This window comes from Engraulis encrasicolus, chromosome 20 (genome assembly GCF_034702125.1).
Source record: "Engraulis encrasicolus isolate BLACKSEA-1 chromosome 20, IST_EnEncr_1.0, whole genome shotgun sequence".
In the NCBI taxonomy this organism is placed as follows: Eukaryota; Metazoa; Chordata; class Actinopteri; order Clupeiformes; family Engraulidae; genus Engraulis; species Engraulis encrasicolus.
Window position 1 is genome coordinate 5,222,269 of NC_085876.1, and position 22,974 is coordinate 5,245,242.

Here is a 22,974-nt window from a genome sequence, read left to right on the forward strand (position 1 = left end):
CCCTAGAACATTCACACACCAAATCTGGGACAAATCCATCCACCCGGTCAGAAGTTATGGACCAAACAAAAATTCGGCCATCTTGAATTCGGCCATCTTGAAAGTGTTAACCTCCAAACTCTAATCAGTTCATGAACCCACCCTAGAGCATTCACACACCAAATCTGGGACAAATCCATCCACCCGGTCAGAAGTTATGGGCCAAACAAAAATGGCCACCTTGAATTCAGCCATCTTGGAAATGTTGACCCCCAAACGCTAATCAGTTCATGAACCCACCCTAGAGCATTCACACCGAATCTGAGACAAATCCAACCATCCGTTCAAAAGTTATCACGTTAACACGAAAGACCTAACGCGGACGGCGGACGCGGCGGACGCGGCGGACGCGGCGGACGCGGCGGACGCGGCGGACGCGGCGGACGCGGCGGACGCGGCGGACGCGGCGGACGCGGCGGACGCGGCGGACGCAAAACCATTACATCCCCGACGCTCCGCGTTTCGGGGATATAATTACCGGGTCTCGGGAGAAGATGTGTTTCAAGAGATGGGCCAAATTATACATGAATGTTCTCCTGCAAACTGTCTTGAGCGCGAGTTGACATTCTTGCCGTCAAATGAAAGCCAATCAGAAGGGAGCCACAGGGGAGCCGTTGTAGCCAATCGGAAACGAGAAACACATAGAGCTCGAAAGTGACGTCACTTCCCCTGATTTCATGGGACCTCAACGGCGTTTTTAGCCGAAAATCGTAGCATGTAATCCAATGGCGGTATTAAAATGATATTTCGATCCCCTTCGAGTTGTGCCACGAGGTCCATATATGTTGTTTCTGATATTTTTGCTTAATTTTTCGTACGAACCCCCAAACTTTTTAGAAAGCTGTGTTTCTTCACATTTTTCATGCCGACGGCATCGGAACAAAACATTGATACTTCATGAATAATCTTTATCTAGCCTTTTAAACAGAATATTTGTAGCCCAGCGCATATCATGACTGAGATCAGAAGATATTTACTCTCTACCATGTTGTTAGATGGTCAGCTTAGGTCCCGTGAAACGCGGAACTAAGGGGCGGGACTTTCGAGCTCTATTCAGGCGCAACATCGTGCGTAGCAAAGCACATGCGCGCATGCATCATTCATATTCGGTAAACACTCGATTCGGTATCATCGAATCTGTGGGACTACTATATGTTGCAATATACTGACAGCGGTACTGCGATATAGGTTTGTATAAGTCCTAATTTCGACGTTAGAGTGACTTTTTATTGAGAGACGAGGTACATCACTTCACTGGTGCAGTATCGAGTCACTTAGCAATACTGCTAGCAATGAGGAACCAGGAAGGAAGCTCAAACTGAAAATGCAATTTGACTCCCCTTGCCTAGGCGACAAAAAGCGAATGTTAAAATGTGTCCAGCCTTATCCAAATACGTTTGTCGTGAGATATATTAACGCACATTTAAGTGTAATATTGTGTACAAAACTGTTTATGGTACTATGGTGTGCTTTTTGCCTTGAAGAGGTTCGTCTTTTCATTGACAACGTCGTGTTTCCAAGCTAGAATTAGCTGACAGGTCAGTTAACCAAACCAGTTGATCAAAGCTCGCCCGAGCATACGCATTTGCAGGCGCTAGCTCGTTAGCCAAATTCGCCTGATTTCACGTCCTCGACGGTAGTTGTAGAGCTCTTGCTGGTAGCTAACCACGACGATTGACTTGCTGGCCTGTGGTAAGTGTACAATCTCAACTAACGCTTGCTACTACGGCCTAGGCCACAACTTCGTTCTACGTTAGTAAATGTAGACTCTATTGGTGTATTTAGTGTTCATATTTAGATGTAGCCATTGTCTAATCTGGAACACGATGTTTACAGTTTTGATTTTTGTTTTGTTTTCATGTGTCGAGTACGTGCAAAATGGCTAACCCCTGTGGTCACCCTTGGACAGGACTTTCGATTAGCAAACCAGGGCATGGGTGCATTTCTCGAAAACATTAGTTGCTAATGGCGTTAGCTACTTCGATTATTTCAATGCAACTTCCCATTGGCAGCTTCCCAAGTTGTTAACTGGCTAGCAACTAGCTGTACGTTTTCATGAAACCAAAGGGAGGTGGTGAAACCCAACCCAGATCGCTAGTTTGCTACTTCCTTTGATAATTATTTAATAGATCTTATATGCGTTTGCACATTGTGCAATATGTCACGTTGGGGAGAGCAAGTAATTAGTTATCAAAGGAATCTTGGCTGAGAAGGTAAACTCTGTTTCGAGATTGCACAGGGCTCCTCTACTGCATTAATGTGACGTGGAAGGTGGTTGAGCTTGAAGAAAGTCACTTCTAATTCTATTCTAGGACATAACGTTCGTAATATGACTTTTTCCGAGTGGTACTGCACTCTGGGGCGGCGCTCTGTGCAGAGCCAGTAAAAATGAATCGGGTCCCATGTCAACATTTGCGTTTTATGATCTGCATGGATATGCTCATTTCCTGGTTGAAACACGTGCCACATTTAATAACTGTAGTTAAACCCATAACTATAGAAGCAGTGGCCTTTTCAACAATCTCTGAACACTTTCACTTTCTGCTTATGAGTTTACAAACCAATGCTTTTCTCTCTTTCGGTTGTTGTTTTCACCTCCTCTTGCGCACACACACACACACACACACACACACACACACACACACACACACACACACACACACAAACGCGCGCGCGCATACGCCCCTCTTTTATTTTGCTACTCAGCTTTTGAAGCCATCTCTTGTCACTGCCCCTTAGATGTCACCATTTTCATTCCAAGTGCCTATTTGCTGACATGTGCTCTCTTGTGCAATCGGTTAACTGTATTGAAACATAGGGGATATTTGTTGAAACAGAAGGCATTGTCTCTACTACACATTTGGAGCTCCACTCAGGACTGTATGAGTAGCTTTTTCAATGGGAGCATAGATGAAAAAAAAAAGTAGGAGCAGTGCACCGTGAAATTTCTTGGCAATTAGTTTTATTATTGTTGTTTTTGTATTTAATGTAGTACATAGAGTGCGATAGTCTTTACTGCAAAAAAAATATGTTGGTCAAGGTGGGTGGAGGGTTAAGCCCAATTTATGCTGAGAATCCAGATTGTCTGCATAGTGTTTAAGATGCCTTGTAGATTCCTCATAGAGTTGTCTGCGTAGTGCAGGGACTTTGCGCTCATCTCCCAAAAAAAAATACTGTCTCTGTAAAGCTTTGCAGACAAACGCAGCAGCCGCTCTGATTGGTCCTCTCGACCAAAGCCTCTGCTCTGCTCTCGACAGCAAGCAACTACTTCCTTGTTCCAACCTTCGCCGTGTTGGCAGTTTGTGATGCAATGCAAGTTGATATTCATTACCTCCGCCAAGGAGGTTTGTTTTCGTTCGTGTTGGTTTGTTTGTTTGTCTGTCTGTCTGTCTGTCTGTCTGTCTGTCTGTCTCTCAGCAGGATAATTCAAAAAGTTGTGCACAGATTTTGATGACATTTTGTGAGTTGAAAATGACAAAAGTAGAGGTGCACCGACATGAAAAATTGTGGCCGAAACCGAAACCGAATAATAATTAATCACTTGGCCGAATACCGAAACCGAAACCGAATATTACACTTCAGTCAAAAGTTATCAAAAGTTTTTTTTAACTATTTTTAAATATTGCTTAAATCTATGGTTAACAATAAATGTTTTGACATGTTTTTGAAAGAAAAGCAATGTGTATTTGAAGTCTTCAAATGTTAGAATAGAACTGAAATTAGTTTAATTAATGCCCATTTTCAATTCATTTTCTATTCGGCCACTCAATTGGCTTTTGGCCGAAAACCGAAAGTGTCTTGTGAGAGGACACAAGTAGTTACTTCAAACAAATAATACAAGTTTTTTTTTGGTCATTCCAAGACATTGCCCAACCCTGTTGGGATTGTCACCCCTTTTTGTATAATTGACCTTTCTTCTTTCTCCAGACAGGTGTAAAGAGGAACGGTTAAACACAACAATGTCCAAACCCCCAAACCCCCAGTCCCACTCGCGCTCCAGGTCAGCGTCCCGCTCCAGGTCCCGCTCCTATTCCAGGTCCCGGTCCAGAAGTCGCTCACGCTCCCGGAAGTATCGCTACAGGTGACCAACTGAACATAAAAACAATGTTTGGTTGAGTAAATTAATTAATTTTTTTTTTACTATTTTGATGTAAAAACATAGGACAGCAACTGAACCATACATTAAAGGGACACTGTGTGAGATTTTTATTTGTTTATTTCCAGAATTCATGCTGCCCATTCACTAATGTTACCTTTTTCATGAATACTTATCACCACCATCAAATTCTAAGTATTCATTATGACTGGAAAAATTGCACTTTTCATACATGAAAAGGCGGATCTTCTCCATGGTCCGCCATTTTGAATGTCCAAAAATAGCTATTTTTAGCTGCAAAAATGACTGTACTTGGACCATACTATAAAATATTTGTTTATTACTTAGTAATCTTTCATGCTAAGATCAAATTTGGCAATAGACAGCCCAGTTTCAATAAGCAGCATAGTTACAGTACCTTTTTTGACCATTACCTGCACAGTGTCCCTTTAAAAGAAGGAAATAGTCAGGGATTACACAAAGAAAGCCCTAAGGTTTATTTCCATTGTGGTCCCTAGATGGCAGGAAGCAAGGGCATATGGAAGCATGAGCATTCTTGCATGAGTATTCTTACATACATAAACGCATGTATATATACATGCAGACGTACAGTACAGTACTACATACATATTCATACCAACATTCTCTTTCTCTCTCCCCCCCCCCCTTGATAATCTCTAGTTCCAGATCTCGATCCCGGTCCAGGTCTCATTCCCCGTCCCACAGCCGTGACAGGGGCTACTCCAATCGAGACTATCAGAACAACCGCGGAGGCTACCGTGGGGGCTACAACCGTGGCTTTCGGCGCCCTTACTACCCCAGAGGCAGAGGCCGCGGCTTTTACCCGCGCCGCTTTCAGCGTGGCGGCGGGGCCGGTAACTATGGTTACCGCAGCAACAACTGGCAGGGTGATTACAAGAACCGTGATCACCAAGGCCAGCACGACCCTTATCGCGAGCACAGCCCGCGCCGTGGCCGCTCCCGCTCTCCACGTGGCCGCGGCCGATCAGGCAGTCGCTCGCGGTCGCGCTCCCGCTCGTACCGCTCGTCGTCCGACCGCTCGCGCCACTCCAGCACCTCCTCCCGCTCCTCCCGCTCCCCACGCCGACGCCGCAGTGGCAGCGGAGACAAGCGCGGCTCCCGCGACCGAAAAGAGCAGCGGCGCTCTGGCTCCAGGGCCAGCAAGGACGGAGGAGGAGGCGCTGCTGCGGGAGATGCTGGCGTCTCCACAGCAACGGGAACGGCCAACGCAGCCAACGAAGCCCCTGTTTCACTGGACCGGAGCAAGTGGAAGGGTCTGACTGAATACGAGGCTAGCCCCAAGCGCACCAGTCCAGGATCAAGGCCCGGGGCTCAGGAGGCAACGACGGGCCCCAGCCAAAAGACAACAGGCCTGTGGAAGACCATCGGCACTGCTGTGCCATCTGACCCAAGCCCTCCTAAGTCCTCGTCCACATCAGGGGGCGCTTCAGCCTCCACAGGGTTTGGGTTCTTCTCCAAAGCAGACTTCCGCTCAGGAGAGAAGACTGCCATCTCCACTGCTTTCAAGAAGTAAATATTTAATTTGGCTTCTCCACTTTTTTTCTGCTTTTTTCTACTTGTCTTCTGCTGTTTTTTGTCTAAATCATGTATGATGATGATGTATAATCATTTTTTTCAAATTTGTCTAGTCTTTGCGCAGTGACAAAGAACCTTGGAAGAATTCAGGTTAAAATGGAAGGCCTAAAAACACTGCTCTTTCAAAAAGCCAAATTACAAAAAGTTGCCGCTGTGCTATGCGTTAAGTGGAAGTTGTTTGCAATCCCCATAATTTAGGAGGTGATGAGTTAACTGCTGTAAGTATGATCAGCCCCCATCCCAGGTGAATCATGTGTGTCTGTGGTCCTAGTTTGTGTGTTTTGGTTTTGGCAAGAAGGCAGCAGAATTGTGTGTTTATATGCAGTTCACTATCCCGGATATGAGGCATATCCCGGCTTTCACTTCCACTTATGATCATATTCGGGATAAGGTGTGTATATAAGCACAGACCGTTATATCCCAATCTACATTCTTGGCCGTTACAGAGTTAAAATGCGTGTAGCCTGGATACCAGTGACAGCGTTCTATTTGAAGCCCTCGTATTCTGGATAAGGTGTTTACATGCATCAGTATCCCGACTTCTGATGGCATACTCCACCGAGCATATCCCGATATCTTAGTATCCCGAATAAGGACTGAAGTCGGGAAAAGGTATTTATATGCTCAAACGCTAATTCGGGATACTTAATATCCTGATCATATTCGGGATACTGAACTGCATGTAAATGCACTCATTTTTACAGTATGAAGAGGGCTATACTAAACTATGACTTACTATGAACAAAGTGCTATGGCTTGGATGATGTAAGGGCTTTCATTTGAAATAAACCAAGTAGTAGTTAAGCATGAATTTGTTTTGCGAACCAAACATACCAAACAAATTCTATCATGGCTAAATCAATGTTTTTTTCTTTATAACATGGTAATTTACATACATGCACTGAATACAACTGTTGCTATTGATGAACAATTGCGCCAACGTCTTGTTTCTCTTAATCCACCAGGTTTTTAGCTGAGCAAGGCAAGAAAACAGTTGAGCGGGAGGGTGATCCCGCGTCCACATCAGCCGACACAGAAAACGCGGCCGTCAAAACGCGCGCCACCCCGTCCTCGTACACCTCCTATGACCCCAGCCCTGGATACGGTGCCCCCAAGTCAGACAAGAATGTGCCATTCCTGGATGAAGACCTGGACATGGAGTTCAACACCGCCGACAGGAAGAGCGAGAACAAGACCTTGCTCTCTGCCCGCGTCCTTGCCGAGGAGCGCTTTGGCAAGTGGGACGACTCCGACTATCCCACCACCAACAAGGAGCCTCCGGAAGACGTGGAGGAGGAGCTGCAGCACATGGAGGAGGAGCTGTATCACAGCCGCAAGCAGGCGGCGCAACGCAAGGAGGAGCGTAGCGCCAAAAAGAAGGAGAAGAAGAAGAACAGGGTCCAGAGCCCACCCTCCCCAGCGGCAGTACCTGCGAGAACGGCACCAGAGGGTTCTCGGACGCGCCCACTTTTCCCCGTAGGGCGGGATGATTCGCCTCCAAGCCGTTCGTCAGGAAAGAGAGACGATGACTTGAACTTTACCATCAAGCACTATCAAGACGATGGAGAAGGGTATGATACAAGGATAAATCTGAGTCTGTGTGTTTTGTTCTTGATTGTGAATGGCTGAACTGATGAGCATATTTTCAGTAGCTTTGTTGAATTACTTTCTGGTTACATTGCTAAATAGGGCCTATTATAATCGCTCACCTTCTCTCTTAGCCATCACTCTCTCCTTGTCTTCTGTCAACCCTTTCTATGTCCAACTCCTTTTTTTCTTCAATGCTATATCCTTCTATTTCTATATATATTCTGTTTTTTTTTTTTAACCAAAACTCAAGTACATAACGCACATGAAATAAATCGCATTGAAAGCGGAGATGTTTTTTTATAGGTGTTTTAAGCGTAAATGAGTTCAACCTTCTAACTCGCTGTCCATTTGTGCCCCGTTAGCAGCGGCGCCGCTTCAGGCTCCATGGCTAAAGAGCGGCGTTTGTCCCGTGATCTGGTCCACCCCAGTAAGAAGGATCAGGAGTTTCGCTCTATATTCCAGCACATCCAGGCGGCACAGCTGCGCCGTAGCCCCTCCGAGCTCTATGCTCAGCACATCGTCACCATCGTACACCACATCAAAGGTAAAAAAATGCTCAACACTCTTTCGTAGGTTTCACATTACACAATTGCATCTGCATGTTGTTGTTGTTTTTCAAGTGGCACAATGGGACTTTTTTTTCTGTGACATCAAGACGCCTCCAAACATCTGAAGCAGGTACAACTTGCGTCTGGTGGCCTAGACATACAAATTCGACACTGCTTTGACCCCACTGTTATTTGCCCAAAACCGGAAGTCGTATTTATCTGCTTTCCTTGAAAAGGGAACTTGCCATAGAATTCCCTTATTTGTGCCAGCAGAAGATAAGAAATGTATCCACTGTAATTGAAAAGAGACAGGTGCATAAAACATTGTGACACAAAACATTTGTTGCTGTATGCCTGGTAAAGTACAACTAAGGAATTTTGATAAATCATTGATCGTCTGCCAATTAAACTGATGATCCATTGATTGCCTGAAAACTTGAGCATGTGCTGATAAAAATGAACTTTAAAAGCATTAAAAAGCATGAAATCTTAGTCTGAATTAGTTGTCCAGCATTAAACCTCTTAAAAGTATTAAATTAGTTGTTCAAAGTCCAAATGCAATGTCCAAATAAATAGTGCTTTCGAAGTGGCTTTGGAATTCAATTTTGGAGTGTGTTTAAGTAAATAAATCTGAGATGTTACAATGCAACTTTAAATGTGTTTTAATTGTATTTTCCATAAATGTACATTCTTTTTCCAAACAGACGTAATCTCTTAACAAGTAATAGTGGTGAAATTTTATACACGCTTTCTTTAATGTGGCGCAATATTATTGAAATAATGGGTGCGATGACAGTATTACATTTTATGTGAACATGCATTTAAAAAGGTATTAAAAGTATTCAATTTAGGTTTAACACTCCTGGGGCGACCCTGAAGTTACCCTCCTGCAGAAAACTCAGATTTCTTCTTGTTTTCGTTGGCCTTCTCTGTGGTAAAATATCTTGACTCTTGCTCTGACAAAAAAATACAAAAACATTTAATGCATAGGTTGCAAAAGTGTGTTGCAGTCACTGGTAGGTTGAGTTACGTCATCCATACATCTTTGTGAAAAATAATAAAAATGTATGGTTCCTGTCTATACTACAAGACTTTCATTGATGGTTACCCATCACACTGACCTTTATTTGGGAAAATTCATCATGGGTGAAAATGGCATCATGCCCATGGGGCTAGCATACTAATAATAATCAGGTGCGTCTTATGTAAGGGTTAACGTTCGGCGAGAAGGTCGCTACTGTGGAATAGCAGCACGACAGAGAGAATCTTTAGACCCCGACACGGAGCGGAGGGGTCTTGTTCTCTCTGAAGTGCTGCTATTCCACAAAGCGACCGACTCGCCGAACGTTAACCCGCTTATTATATGGATATACTTAAATGATTCACACATGGCGGGGACATTTCTTTATTTAATGTTAAGTTTATTATAATTTTTCATGTCAAAAGATTGTTGCTGCGCAAAACAAAACAGTGCCATTGTGGAACACCGCTAGGCAACAGGTAGCCAGGACAACAGGTGTTGTCTATCACAGCAGCTGATTAGAGTCTTGTTGAGAAGTCGCTTTAGCAGTGAAAAGTCTTGTTGCCATTGACAGCGGTCTGATAAAGACCAACCCGTCCGTTATCTCAAATATCAGACGTGCGAACGTTGGGGAGCCCCATTGAAATGAATGGAGCATTCGACCGATGACGTCGTACCATATAATAAAATCCGAATATTACTGTATATTCATTGGACTGTCTAATGATCAATTTGCTGGTTACTGTGAATGACTTTTTATTTTTTGTATGAAATCTACTTCTGTGTAGCTCAACACTTCCGATCCTCTGGATTGACTCTAAATGAGCGGTTTGCCATGTACCAAAGACGAGCCACAGAGATGGAAATGACGAAGCCAAAGAAAAGCCCAGAGATTCACAGGTTCATACAGAGCACACACACACACACACACACACACACACACACACACACACACACACACCTATGAACTAAACAATATTCCCATCATAATCTATTGCATCTCTGAACATAAGTACTATTCACATAATTATTTTATATATCCCAGTACTGACACACAGACAAAGAATATGGTTGTTAAAGGTTGTGCAGAAAAAAAATGGTGTGGCACGACCCACGTCACGGGGGACTTGGCTGAAATCTACCTGTATCCTTGTCATCGTAAGGTTTGGGAACCCTTCATCTAGAGGGTTTGTTTTTCTGAGTAATTTGAAAATGTGTTTTCCTTTTTCTCCAGGAGAATTGATGTGTCTCCCAGTGCCTTTAAGAGGCACGCACACCTGTTTGAGGAATTCGAGGAGACCAGCTACAAGGTGACAACAATTTTGACCATCTGACATAATGTCTTTATTTGGAAATGACTGAATAACCTATTATTCAAGACAGAATTAAGGAAAGAAATGGAAAAAAAATCACCATCAATCAACTCCAAATATTAAGATTTTGCTTTTCTTTTAAAGGGGATGCGTAACATATAATTCTGACAATTCTGTGTGTTAAAACTGGGCTGTACCCGCTGGCCTTTGCGGTATGGTTAGATGGGTTGGTTCGTATGTGCCTGAGTGCAAAACGGCATAATCAATCACAGGAAGCGACTATTGACACCCGAAAGTGTCAAAATGCCTTTCACTGGACTACTACTAAGCCATTCCAATAGTAAGTATTTCTCCTTGACAACCTGTTCTTTTTAAGGAAAGAAAGAGAAAGAAATGAAGTGATTTTTATTCTGCCTAAACTCAGTGGACCTAATGTGGTGTTTGGAAGTATTTGAAGCATGTTGTTCTCCCCATTTGTTTATTTGCTAGATAAAATAACCATGTTTTCCTGACAAAATGTCCATGTACTTCTCATCAGAAATCCTGTGACTCCAATTAGTTTGTCCCAAAATTCAACAGGCAGGCATTGTTGGTACAAGTCATTCCCCCAGAGTCAGAACAGTTGGGAGAACAGGACAAGTAAAACTCTACTACTGTATTTCAACTTGGCGGGAAGGTGGGAAATGAGCACAAATCCCAAAATGGTGCAATGTCACTTTAATAATGTCCTCAAAGCAATTTTGGAAAATGCCTGCCATATTGAATTTTTTGGGTAAATGTAAGGTGGGCCAAAGTTCGAGTCTCTTTTTATAGGCCTTCTGATAAGAATTCAGTGAGAACATTTACAGGATAGTAGACCTATCTTATCTAGCAATCTCTACTAGAACTTAAGTTTGATGTTTAAACAACGTGTGTGTGTGTTCATGCTGCGTTTGTGAAATGTAAATGGGATATTCCTTTACCTGAAAGTTTAAATTAGCCTTACTGAATTGTGTTTTTCCTTGAGTCTATTTTTTTTTGTATCAATGCATGTCTGGGATTGTGTGTATGTGTATGCAAATTTATGCGGCCTACTACATTCAAACAAAAAGAGCCCCTTAAGCCCCATTTACCAATAAGAGCCCCTTTTCCCAGAAAAAGCTCACACTGAACACTGTGTGATCCATCTGTTCAATAACCAGTACACAGGTGTGTAAGGACCGGGCAGAAATCATTTTTATTTACATGTAAATTGCAGTGATTCTTATGTAAACTGGGATTTATTGATGTTAATATAAGCATGGGAATGGAACACAGCACAGTATTCCTGTCTGAATTCAGTCAGATGGCCTTTACAAAATGTGCATACAGTGCCAATAAAATGTCTGAACACCCCTGTTCACCCTTGTTTTGTGATGTAAAAAAAAATGACAAGTAAATAATGACAAAAAATGAGAAATAATTCCACAACTTTTCCTACATTTAATATTAGCTATAATCTGTACAATGCAATTGAGAAACAAACCTAAAGCTTTAAAGGGGAAAAAATGGAAAATGAAAAACTTAAATATGCACACCCTTAAACCAGAGACGATCTAAATGCAGAATAGAGAATCTTTGCTTAAACTTTGCCATTTTTGGAAATAAGCTCATAATACACCTCCCCTTGAGTAAAATGATTGAGTTTTATCTTTCTCCTGTTCTTTCAATCACTCTCCGAGTATGGCAGTGCAAATTTTACCTCCATGCTAGCCATTTACATTGAATCCTATAAGACCAGCTAGCCAACTGGCACACAGAACTCAGACTTTTTGGATGGGAGTCTATAAGTGCTGCGAATCTTGATGTGGCAATATTATACCACTCCACTTAACGAAGACACTCCATATCTGACAGATTGCGAGTGCATCTCCTGTGCACAAATTGTGATGTTAAGTTCTTTATTTTCTATTTTTTTCCCTTTAAAGCTTTGTATTTTATTGTTTTTAGTAAAGGTGGACAAAGTTGTGAAATAGCTGTCTTACCTATCTTTTTTACATCACAAAAACCCGGCATTTCAACAGGGCTGCATAGACTTTTTGTAGTCACTGTACGTAGCTCCATTCCGATATGCCATCAGGACTGCAGTGACTCCTAATATTGATAAGTAACCTGTTCTCCTTGCTGCTCTACATCAGCTACATTTGCAAAAAGAATATGGTGTGAGAGATCTATGATATTAATGTGATGCGCTGCTAATGTCTTAAAGCTATTTTCACTTAAATATGTGCACATATCTCTGGTAAAGTCTCCCTTAACAAGACTGCCTGCACTGGTCTTGTTTCCTCAGGAGGGTAAAAAGTATGAGGGCGGCGACCTGCGTCTGGACATTGAGAGGCGCAAGAAGTACCCCGCTAAGGAGCGAGAGCACAAGCGGGACGGGGGCAAGGGCTCTGGTGGCTCCAGGGGTCCGAGCAGGGAGCGCTCCGTTGAAAAGTCCTCCAAACACCACAAGAAATCCAAGTATGTTTCACACACCCACATACTATACCAGGGCTTGACATTGGCACCGGCCAAATACTGGTACAACTTGCCGGTGGCTATTAAGAATTTCAGTCTCACTAGCCACCTATTCTTTGGTGTGACAAGTTGCATTAATTATTTGTATTTAATCTCCCTATAATTTACAATGAAGTAAATGTTGATTTAAACATTCTGCTTGCCCCATAGTGGCAAGGCATACTGTTGTTCTCTCTCTGTGTTTACTTTTCTGTTTTTTATAGATGGTTTCATGTAATGTTTGTTTGTTGCTGTGTGGCATGTTCTGGCCCCAAGTACATTATTGGTCAAATTGTTATTGTTGTTTGTGTTGGCTCTAATCCAAAACAAAGTTGCAATGGCTCCTACTGCTACAGTGAAAGTTAAACTCATAGACCGTCTGAACCTGGGCTCAAGTTTTTATGCAGGAGGGCGCAACCTCACATCTGACACCAGAGCACTGTCAAACTTGAAAATGTATAGATTTTCAAAAAAAAATGAAAGATTACACAAACTGGTGTAGATAAATAACAGATGGACATGCCCAAGCTGGCTGGAATAATGAAGTAGTACTCTATTTGTAGATGCGTCTTAGCATCTTGTCATTCCCTCCTGTGTCTACAAGGCGGCAGTGCATAGACGGACGCATCTTTGTCCACCTGTCGGACTTGTTTAAACCTGGATTTTTGTCAAACACGGCAATCCAGATGGACACATTAAAGACGTTTTCATGGCCTAATACTGTGGTGGTTGTTTCAGCTATTGCTCCCTGCATGCTAATACTCTCACATTTTCTACACAGTGTGTTGTGTGTCAATATCCAAGTAGTTTGGTAGGGTTTTGTTTCCTTTTCTTTTTCTTGTAGCTGTTACTACGTTCTGATTTTTTCACCCAACAACCCTTGTCCACCTTACTGGTAACACTCAGTCCTGTTTGTTCTGCTGTTGTAGGAAAAATAAGAAGAAGCGAGAGCGCTCTCCCTCTTCCTCTTCCTCCTCTTCATCCCCCTCCCCCTCCTACAGGGGAAAGGAGTACATGGGGGAAGATATGGACCTTGAGGAAGGGGGTTACGGCAGACCACGTCTAGGTGGACCACGAGAGTACCCTGTGGACCACCGGGGTCCGCCGCCGGTCCCACGTGAATTTGAGGGTCACGGCGGTGGCGACCGTGGCCGTGGAGGTTACGGACGTGGCCGCGGGGTCTTTGAGGGAGGTCGAGGAGGATTTGTAAGTATAAAAAAAAAAAAGGTTGATAACTGTTCTAGACTAACATCCTAGGACAAGCGTAGCAGCTCTGTTCTGAACGACTTGTAGTTTTGCCAGCTCCTTTTTTGAGACTGAGGCCTAGACTTCTGAGCAGTACTGCAGATGAGATCAAATTTAAAGATTTGCAGACTTATTCTAGGATTTTAAATGGCACATATGGTGCACATTGTTGAGTGAATACCACTGCCCGTTTTTTGAATGATTCTATTTGGGCAGGCTTCTGATCATCAAGGGGCGTTGGGAGGCTTAAGGTGAGGTCAGGGGTGTGTTTGTTCAAATAAGGCTGAGAACCACTGTACTGGAGCGTACTTAATTTCTGCGACTCTTTCCCTATCTGGTCCTTCTGTGTTAACAGCAACCAAGGATAAGAGGCAGAGGATGGGGGCGAGGCAATTACCCTGGCAACAGTAACAACGGCAACCCCCAGCAGATGGGTGTGCCTGTGCGCCCCGCTGAAGAAGAGTGGGACCCAGAGTACACCCCTAAAAGCAGGAAATACTACCTTGTAAGTGTAACGTGCGTGTGTGTGTGTGTTTGGGGGGGGGGGTCCCATTATTCCGCCAAAGAAGTCTCACCTACAGCCCAGTCACAAAAGAGCCCACCAAGAGTTTTGCAGGCCTAATTCTGTCACAGATGAAGGCTACTGTGACCAGTGGCGTGTGGTGAGGTGTATTGTAGGGTAAGCAGTGAAATACGGGATATGGCATTTCAGCTGGGGTCTGGGGGTCCTCCCCCCGAAACTTTCGGAATTCTTAGATGCAAAGGCTATGCAAACAAAACATAGACATACATACAAACGATATGTAGTTTGATCACATTTTCTATTTGACCGACTGAGGCACCAGAAGATTAACTATTTCATTTGGTTGTCTGTAGCAGCATTACTCAGTAAGTGCCACCGAAGGCTAATTTTCACACTACCTTGACAAATTCACGGTCAATAAACCCCAAGAGGGCTACTAGTTCATGCACAAAGGGTAAACCAAGAACTCTGGCTTTAACAATGATATTACAATCCCCTCTCTTTCCCCCCTCCCCTCAGCATGACGACCGTGACGGAGAGAGGGAGAGTAAGTGGGTGGACATGCGGGGCCGTGGCCGTGGCGGGCCCTATCCGCGCGGTGGCCGGGGCTTTGTGTTCCGGAAGGGCGGTGGAGGAGGCAGCAGCCCCAAGTGGACCCACGACATGTTCCAGGGCTCAGAGGAAGGTGAACTCGGCGACAGCAATGGCTCCGACATCAACCACAAGGACGAGGAGAAGGCTGGTGATGCAGCCATGTCGAAAATGTGACATTGAGATTAGCGTTTGCAGTCCTCGTCACCTATGCTCCTCTCCGCCCCCTGTATTTGCAAAGTTAAGTTATATTTTTATGTTTCATTTTTTTATTGTGTAAATGTCAAGCCATTGAAGCCCAAATTACACTTGTTTGTAGTGTCACTGTATTGAACACATCAGAATGTAATTGTTTCGGTGGACTATTGGAGCCTTTGCTAGATGGAAGTTCTAAAAGTGGGGGTTATGGTTGGTTTAAAAGCAAAACACCATGTAACTTCTACACATTTTACAATAAATGTTTTATTTGCATTGCTTTGCATTCAGTAGGAGGTACATTTTGCTTACCATCTCAGCTGTGAAACTTTATCATAATGATCAGTTGTATTTGAGAAAATAATCAAAACTTTTATGTACCACTCTGTTTTTATTTTTATGTCCTTAAAATAGGCATGTTGAAGTACTTGTGCCTTAGGTGACATAAAACACTGTACGGATTTCTGTGTCACATGTGCTGTTTATTAATGTAGTGCTTACATGTTTAATTTTTTTTTTCCAATGTCTTGTCATGCGTCTGCCTGGGGTGGGGAAAAGTACAGATCCTTTCAAAAAAAAAAGTTAAAAAAAAAAAAAAAAGAAAGCAAATACTTACAGTAGTTGAAAATGTGGACAATGAGTTTATAATCTTTGAAAATGTAAAATTTTTAATGTATTATGGTAATAACTTCTCCCTGATAGTATTTTTTATTTTTTTTTGAAAGGATCCGTAAGCCTTGCCTTCTTGTCTTCTCCGGGACCAATGCACTGAACTGCCAGTTCGTACGTAAAAAGAGTTATTGTATACCCCCTGGCAGTGTCAGATAGGCGCCATTCTTATTTGACTGTCCCTGTCAACCTTGCTTTCACTGTCAATGATGCATACCATTATTCTTTTTAATTATTTTGGCCCATGATGACATTTTAGTCTGTCTTCAGTAGTTAAAATATTAAGCGATTATAAATGAAGATTTTTTTTTTTGCTGTGGATTGTGGTGTGGTGTGGACTACGACAACGCTGTCTGATTTCTTGTTTCCTTCAAAACTGAGCGCGGAACTGATTGCTACAAATTATAAATGTTTCAAATGTGTACAATGTGTGCATTTAAAAAAAAAAAAGATGCTTGTATATCAGAGTAATTGCTATCTATGTAAGACACTGAACTTTAGGGTGCCTAATAGTCATGTCTTTTACAGTTAAAAGAAATACATTTTTCAGTTTTCTTTTTATAAGTTTCAGGTGTCTCCCTTCAACTCAAGGGTTGAGGTTGAGGGATTCTGGTAGCCTTCAGTGTGTCACCTTTATCTTGCACAAAGCCTAAAATGTCTGATGTGCAATTGTTTTAGGAGTTAATTTCCAAAATGAATGCTACCCATTCACAAATGTCATCTTTTTCATGAATACTTACTCCCACCACCATTTTGTAAGTATTCATTGAGGGGATTTGGACATTTACACTTTTCACAAATGAATAGCTGGATAGCCTACTCTCCATGTAATTCACCAATTTGAATTACAATCTGGCTGCACAACCTACACTGGTTGGGCTAGTAAACATTATTTATTTACTTAGTCAGAAGTCATGAAAAAGACCAAATTAGTGAATGGAAAGTATATATTTTGTAAATAAATCAGGCTTACTATTGTGCTCTGGACTTGAAACAGGCCAGCTCTGATGCTTGAGCACTTGTGGTCATCAGCGATCCACAGCTTTCAAGAACCTCTTGGCTATCTACATGGCAATACACTTTGGGGGAAAAAAGGAAAAAGTTCTGTGCTTGTAGGACATCCGTCCTGTTTTCAATAAATTCAATTTCTGTTAATGTTTTTTTTATTATTATTATCGTTTGTCTGTCCAATGGAGTTGTGCAAAATTCAGAATTTGATTCATTTAAAAAAAAAAAAAGACGTTTTAGGGTCTTTCTTGCCTTTGGATAGTACAGTTTTGAGAGGATACAGGGAAGTACCAATGACAAACATATTTGTGTTCTTGTATGGGGGAAAGAACGGGAAATGACCTCAAGGCGGAATCGAACCTGGCTCCCCAGATTTATATGTTACAGCAGTGTTTCCCAACCAGGGGTACGTGTACCACTAGGGGTGCGCAAGCACACCTCAGGGAGTACGTGGAGAAAGGTTATAACAAATACATGGTGTACTTTGGGATAGCAGAATAGAGCATGCGTGAGGGGAGTACTCTTCATATGACAACATGGCTTATGGGGTACCCAGGACAAAAAAAGGTTGGGAAACACTGTATTTACAGCACCCCCATGATATAGTTTGAGTTCCCTTTTTATCAGTGCTTGAAGTGGGAAAAAAGAAGGGCAGGAACTCTGCCAGTCCGATTATATCATCCAGAAAGAAGTGAAGGAACCATCATACCAAATTTCAAAGTGTCTTGTCACTATTAGAGCAAAAAATATTTGATACAATTTCATGGCTAAAGTAATATTCCCTTAAAAAAAAAAATTAAAAAAAATGTTCAGGTGGCTCAACTTACCCCAGGCACGGGGTAAGTTGAGCCACAGCAAAAATCTCAGCTTAATAACAAGTTTTATTTATTATAACAAATGTAACTGAATCTGTGAAATAAAACTACCTAAACAACAGAACTATGCCAAAGAATACATATTGTGGGTCCTCACATAACTGCAGTACAGCAAAAAAGTAATTACAGTAATTAATTAGCCTACTTTTGTAATGCATTACTGCCCAACACTGTCTACCAGCCAAACTGAAATTTCTCCAGCATTTGGCCAGTTGGCTGGTGTTAATTTAGAGACCTGCTAGATAGTGCATTGAACCCATGACATCACACTGTGATCCATCAACATTCAGGAACAGATTATAATGAACATAATTGACATCTCAGACTGCAAAGGGTTACAAAGCCATTTCTAAATCATTGGGTCATCTGCAAACCATGATCAGAGCCATTATCCACAAATAAATAAAATGGAGAAAGCATGATGTAACTTAGTGGTGAACATTTCTAATAGTGCTATCACACTAAAATTACCCCCAAGACCACAGTGATGGTGGATCCAAGGATTCAGAAAGGAACACAGAATAACATCTTACCAACTGGAGGTGTTAATTACCTCATAAGGAGTTTGCATGACTCAACCATAATAGTCCACGGGCCAGGTGAGATGTCGGTACCACTCAGAGGGGCAAAGGTTGCTTATATTTTTTGAAAAGATACATGTCTGAAGTTAACATTTTTGTATGATAACCCTTCTGGAAGTACAGCCAAGTTAGGGTTATCAGCCGTCAAAATAACACGCCCCCATCAAAAATAAAGGTTTTTAAGATGGGTGCCTGTCTGTCTACTGGCCCTTGTTTAAGACATATAGGGATGCTTAATTATGTTATGTGTGGTGTAGTTGCGAAGGGGAGACTCTGAGCTTTCATCCGACACCTTTCGAGAACATTTTGGTTAAGTATAGCCCTCCCTGCAGCTCTTCAAACATTTACTCAGACACATTTTTTTTCCATTTTCGCCGATATCATCTCTTGTCTTTTCATACTGTGGCATCAGGGAGCATCAGAGAGACCTATTTTAAACTCTAAAATACTGTCTTGAGTATCAGGAATCTGAAAATGTATCCTTTCACTATGTTATCCCATGTTTAGGGGGTGATTTTCAGTCTTGTATGAGGCATGCCACTTTTTTGTTGCTGTTTTTTTGTGTGCTAATGTCTCGTATAGTCAGGAGGCAAGGCCTTTTTGAGACAGTCTGCAGTTGGTTATCATAGGCTTGTTATATATCATCAGGGAAGCCGACAGGGGGGGGACAAAGGGATGTCTTGTCCCGGGCCCAGGGAGAGAGGGGGGGCAGAATTGGATCCTCATTACATTGTATGTATTGAATTTGGGCGCCTTTCAGATGTCTTTGTCCCGGGCCCAGCCAAGGCTGTCAGCGGCGCTGTATATCATATGAAAGCTTGGATTGTATAGTATACAGATATGACCATGTATTTGGTGTACCCATTTGCATAGCAACCTATTTGCATAGCAACGGTTGCCAATTTGTTGTCATGACTGAAACTTAATTATATGTCCAAAATACCTCAAGACGTTTCAACCTTGAAGATGAATTTCAGTGGTAACCGCAATATAACTGACTCCCACTTCACTTTTCTTTTTTACACCGCATTGTACATGACCCCACACTACTCTATCAGTTCCATGTAGTGGTAAACTGGCAACGCTTCTAGGGCCATTCTGCAATTGGTTATCATAGCTCATTATACAACATATTAAAGCTTGGAGTTTGCAGTATATGGGATATTATGATATATTTGCTGTACCTATTTGCCTAGCAACGCAGGTAAAGGATTTTCCTTACCAACCAGCATCTATGATACAGTTTCTCAGTGATTCCATTGTGTTATGATCCGTGAATCCTGACTACTTGTCCTAATATCAGTGTTGTGATGCAATACATCAAGAGGTTATATACATCTGCTACATATGTGATAATGGCCCATTTGATGTTAGTCTTCCAACCAAAATCATAGCAAATGTGTGAGAAATACAATAGGCCTTTAAACACATCATGTCAACTTTAGTAGACATATTGTGTCATGTTAAATATGACTTTAAAATGTTCGTCATGTCAGACCTACATGTATCTTAATTTTACATGTGCTTAGCAGCAGAGATGGGAAAAGAGTTGAAGTTGTACTCAAGTGAGCGTAGGCCTATCTTTCTTAAATCTTACTCGAGGGGTAAGTAAAAGTGATGTACTCATCCAAAATCTGCTCAAGTAAAGGTAAAGTAGTTCAATAAAGTACTGAACTTAAAATGTAATTTGAAGAAAAATTGTTCCTTGTTACTTTCAATTAGATGTCCTCTAGAGGCCTAAGCCTCTTTTTTGGGTTTTTTTATGGCTCATTTTGTGACAGGAAAGGATTGGCGAGAGAGAGAGAGGCGGCAGCCTGGTGCCCTATCTAGCAACGGTCCATGCCTAGTCCTTTTGAGATGCTCTTCATTTAGTGATTTTGTTTAGTCAATAATGACACATCTGGTGTTCCCAGACAGGCCCTCTTGCAGGAAAACCAGCAGGTCTATCATCTACAAACCTAAAGGCCAACTTGGGTCTTGGGTAGTAGTTTGAACAGGCAGCACGGCTTTGTTGAATCTGGTATTGAAGACCTAGACTGTATCAGAGGTGTCATGATTTATAGCAAAATGTAAAAACTCTCTGTGATATAACACTTGAAGATCATGAAGAAGTTGAACATATTGCAAAGGAAGAGTGAGGGACAATACCATCAGAAAAGTGCAAAAAGCTCATTGATGAATGCAACACTTGTTTGGAAGCTGTGATTGGCATTGTGCACCCAAATACTACTGGTGAGGACTGTATACTGACCATTCAGAAGACACAAATATAATTTCAGCAGGGGATGATTTCTTGGCACACGTTGGGCCCCTTTGTACCAATCAAGCATCATTACAATGCCCCAGTCTACTTGAGCATTGTTGCAGGCAGTTAAATGGCTTCTTATGGCAAAAGGGGTAGGCTACAGCCCAGTACCCAGCCCAGTACCAGCCCAGCAAGGTGTACCTAAGTAGCAGGTAAGTAAGTAGGCCTACATCTTCTTTGTGTATGCATTTTTTCTTTCTAAAGTGGTATGTAGTATACAGTATACAGTTTTATGCACAAGTCAGTATACAGGTGGGATTTCATCCTGCAACCCCCTGATCTGATGTCCATCTCCTGAACCACTACGCCATAACTGCCCCATGTGCTGTTACAGTATGTGTAACATGGCTGTTATGTAACTGTATGAATGCCACAGTTGGTCCTACTCTCTACATTTACAGTACGTGTGCAGGGAGTACTACTCAGTGATATGAGGTTCTGTGCTATTGTAACTGTAACCCCCGCTTAAGACTGGCTATTGCACCCCTACAGCAGAACCACCAAAAGCAAAGGGAATCCTGATGCAATAACCAGACAGCACAGGTGTTTAGAAGGAAATATAAAAATACAAATCTTTATTTAACATGTTTAAAAATACCACAGAGGTTGGTCATAAATAACACTTACACAGACAAGGGACTCTAACTAAACCTGGGCGGCGGCACCAAAGCGTTGGCCTCAATATCACTCGTGAAATGTATAACCACTACAATGCATTTCATATCACTCGTGAAATGTATAACCACTACAATGCATTTCATGCCACACGAGAAATGTATAACCACTACAACACATAGCTCTCAGAGCCTCAAACGTGTACAAATAAACCTCATGGATCACACTAGTGAATGTACACAACGTGTCACTATCTAATCACTACCAGGTGATGCACACACTCTATGGAGGCCGTACGCTTTGGATTGACCGCCCGGCCCACGCCAGAAGTAAGAGGTGGGGGGGACGGGACACACAAAGACAAAAAAAACAAACAAAAGGAATAAAGAAAAGAAATCCCTCCAACCTGAGGCTCACAGTTGCAACATCTTATTTCTCCAGCCCAGGTTGGAGGGAGAAACAAAAAAAAACAATAACCCCTATGCACCACTAAAGCAACAAACCTTTCACGCACGCACACACACACACACCCAAAGAACAGCAGCCAGCAAATAATGTAGTCGCACCGTGGCGCTGTACACAACTGAAACAAAAGAAAAACACACATAAATGAAACATACCCCATTGACCACAATTCTGTGCCCCTCATAGTAAAAGGACTTTAACACTTGCCATGTGTTACATTCTGATCATGACAAACGAATACTTAAGTCTCCACACAAAAGTGATTCATTACTACCGAATGGACAGACATCAAAAGACGGGTTGCACCCAAACCTACCTATTACTGCAGCTAGAGTTTCACAGATCGTTCCGATGCCAGGATAACTCGTTCACGATAGGCCAGGTGACTGGGTGAACCCGCAACACAACAGGTGACTGACCAAGAACACAGAATGGCATACATTACTAAAAGCAAGTACCAATATTAAAGGACCATTGGTTGGTACACTTGGCTACAGTATGCGGCCGATGTGCATACCTGGATTGCTGAAGTAGCCTACTGTAGCTAGGGCTTCCTAGACCAGCCCCCCAAACCAGCGCAAGGGTAAACACGGCATACAGCAGGTGGCTGGGATAACCACGTTACACAGCAGGTGGCTGGCAAAGGACACAAAGTAGTATACATTATCCAAAGGCTAGCGACATATCTTTAGTCACACACTGAGATGCTTCAATGTACAAAACGCATACCTGCTCAGTTAGAAGCCAGCACACCCCCGGACCTCTTTACAAGAGCTGCGCGGTAGCGCTACACAGCAAGCCACTAGTCAAAGACATAGGACACACATTACTCAAAGTGAAAGCCTACATATGATTTTAAGTCAAAACGGAGGTCGCTAACATACCTCGATAGTGGCCACAACACTCATGCACTCGACCCAAGCAAACGCCGAGCTAGCAACAGGAAGACAACCGGTGCCAGGACCCCAGGTGCCTATACTAATGCCTGTTCCCAACAGACTTACACCTGACGTATTTGCGCCCGCCCACCCATTCAATTATCTACGAAGGGGGAAGTAAACTGGAATAAGTGAGAAGTATACCAAGTAGTGATGATAGTAATAAAGAAAAGATGTGCACTAACATAAAAGAAAATAGGCACATATCCCCAGCTTACAATCC

General features: G+C 42.5%; 1 protein-coding gene across 4 annotated transcripts; it reads left to right on the forward strand.

Moving 5' to 3' along the window:
* Nucleotides 1-1,104: 1,104 nt before the first annotated feature.
* Nucleotides 1,105-17,119, forward strand: thrap3b (thyroid hormone receptor associated protein 3b). Of its 4 annotated transcripts, none has more exons than XM_063185176.1 (11): nt 1,105-1,227; nt 3,967-4,120; nt 4,817-5,686; nt 6,718-7,323; nt 7,705-7,886; nt 9,700-9,811; nt 10,146-10,221; nt 12,533-12,705; nt 13,671-13,947; nt 14,342-14,491; nt 15,029-17,119. In XM_063185176.1, the coding sequence occupies exons 2-11, from the start codon at nt 3,999-4,001 to the stop codon at nt 15,275-15,277; spliced, it is 2,817 nt and encodes a 938-aa protein (XP_063041246.1). In that variant the 5' UTR covers nt 1,105-1,227; nt 3,967-3,998; the 3' UTR covers nt 15,278-17,119. The 4 variants fall into 4 exon arrangements, with proteins under 4 accessions (XP_063041246.1, XP_063041248.1, XP_063041247.1 ...); XM_063185178.1 differs by having other exon boundaries at nt 3,971-4,120; XM_063185177.1 differs by lacking the exon at nt 1,105-1,227 and adding an exon at nt 1,257-1,731.
* Nucleotides 17,120-22,974: the final 5,855 nt, after the last annotated feature.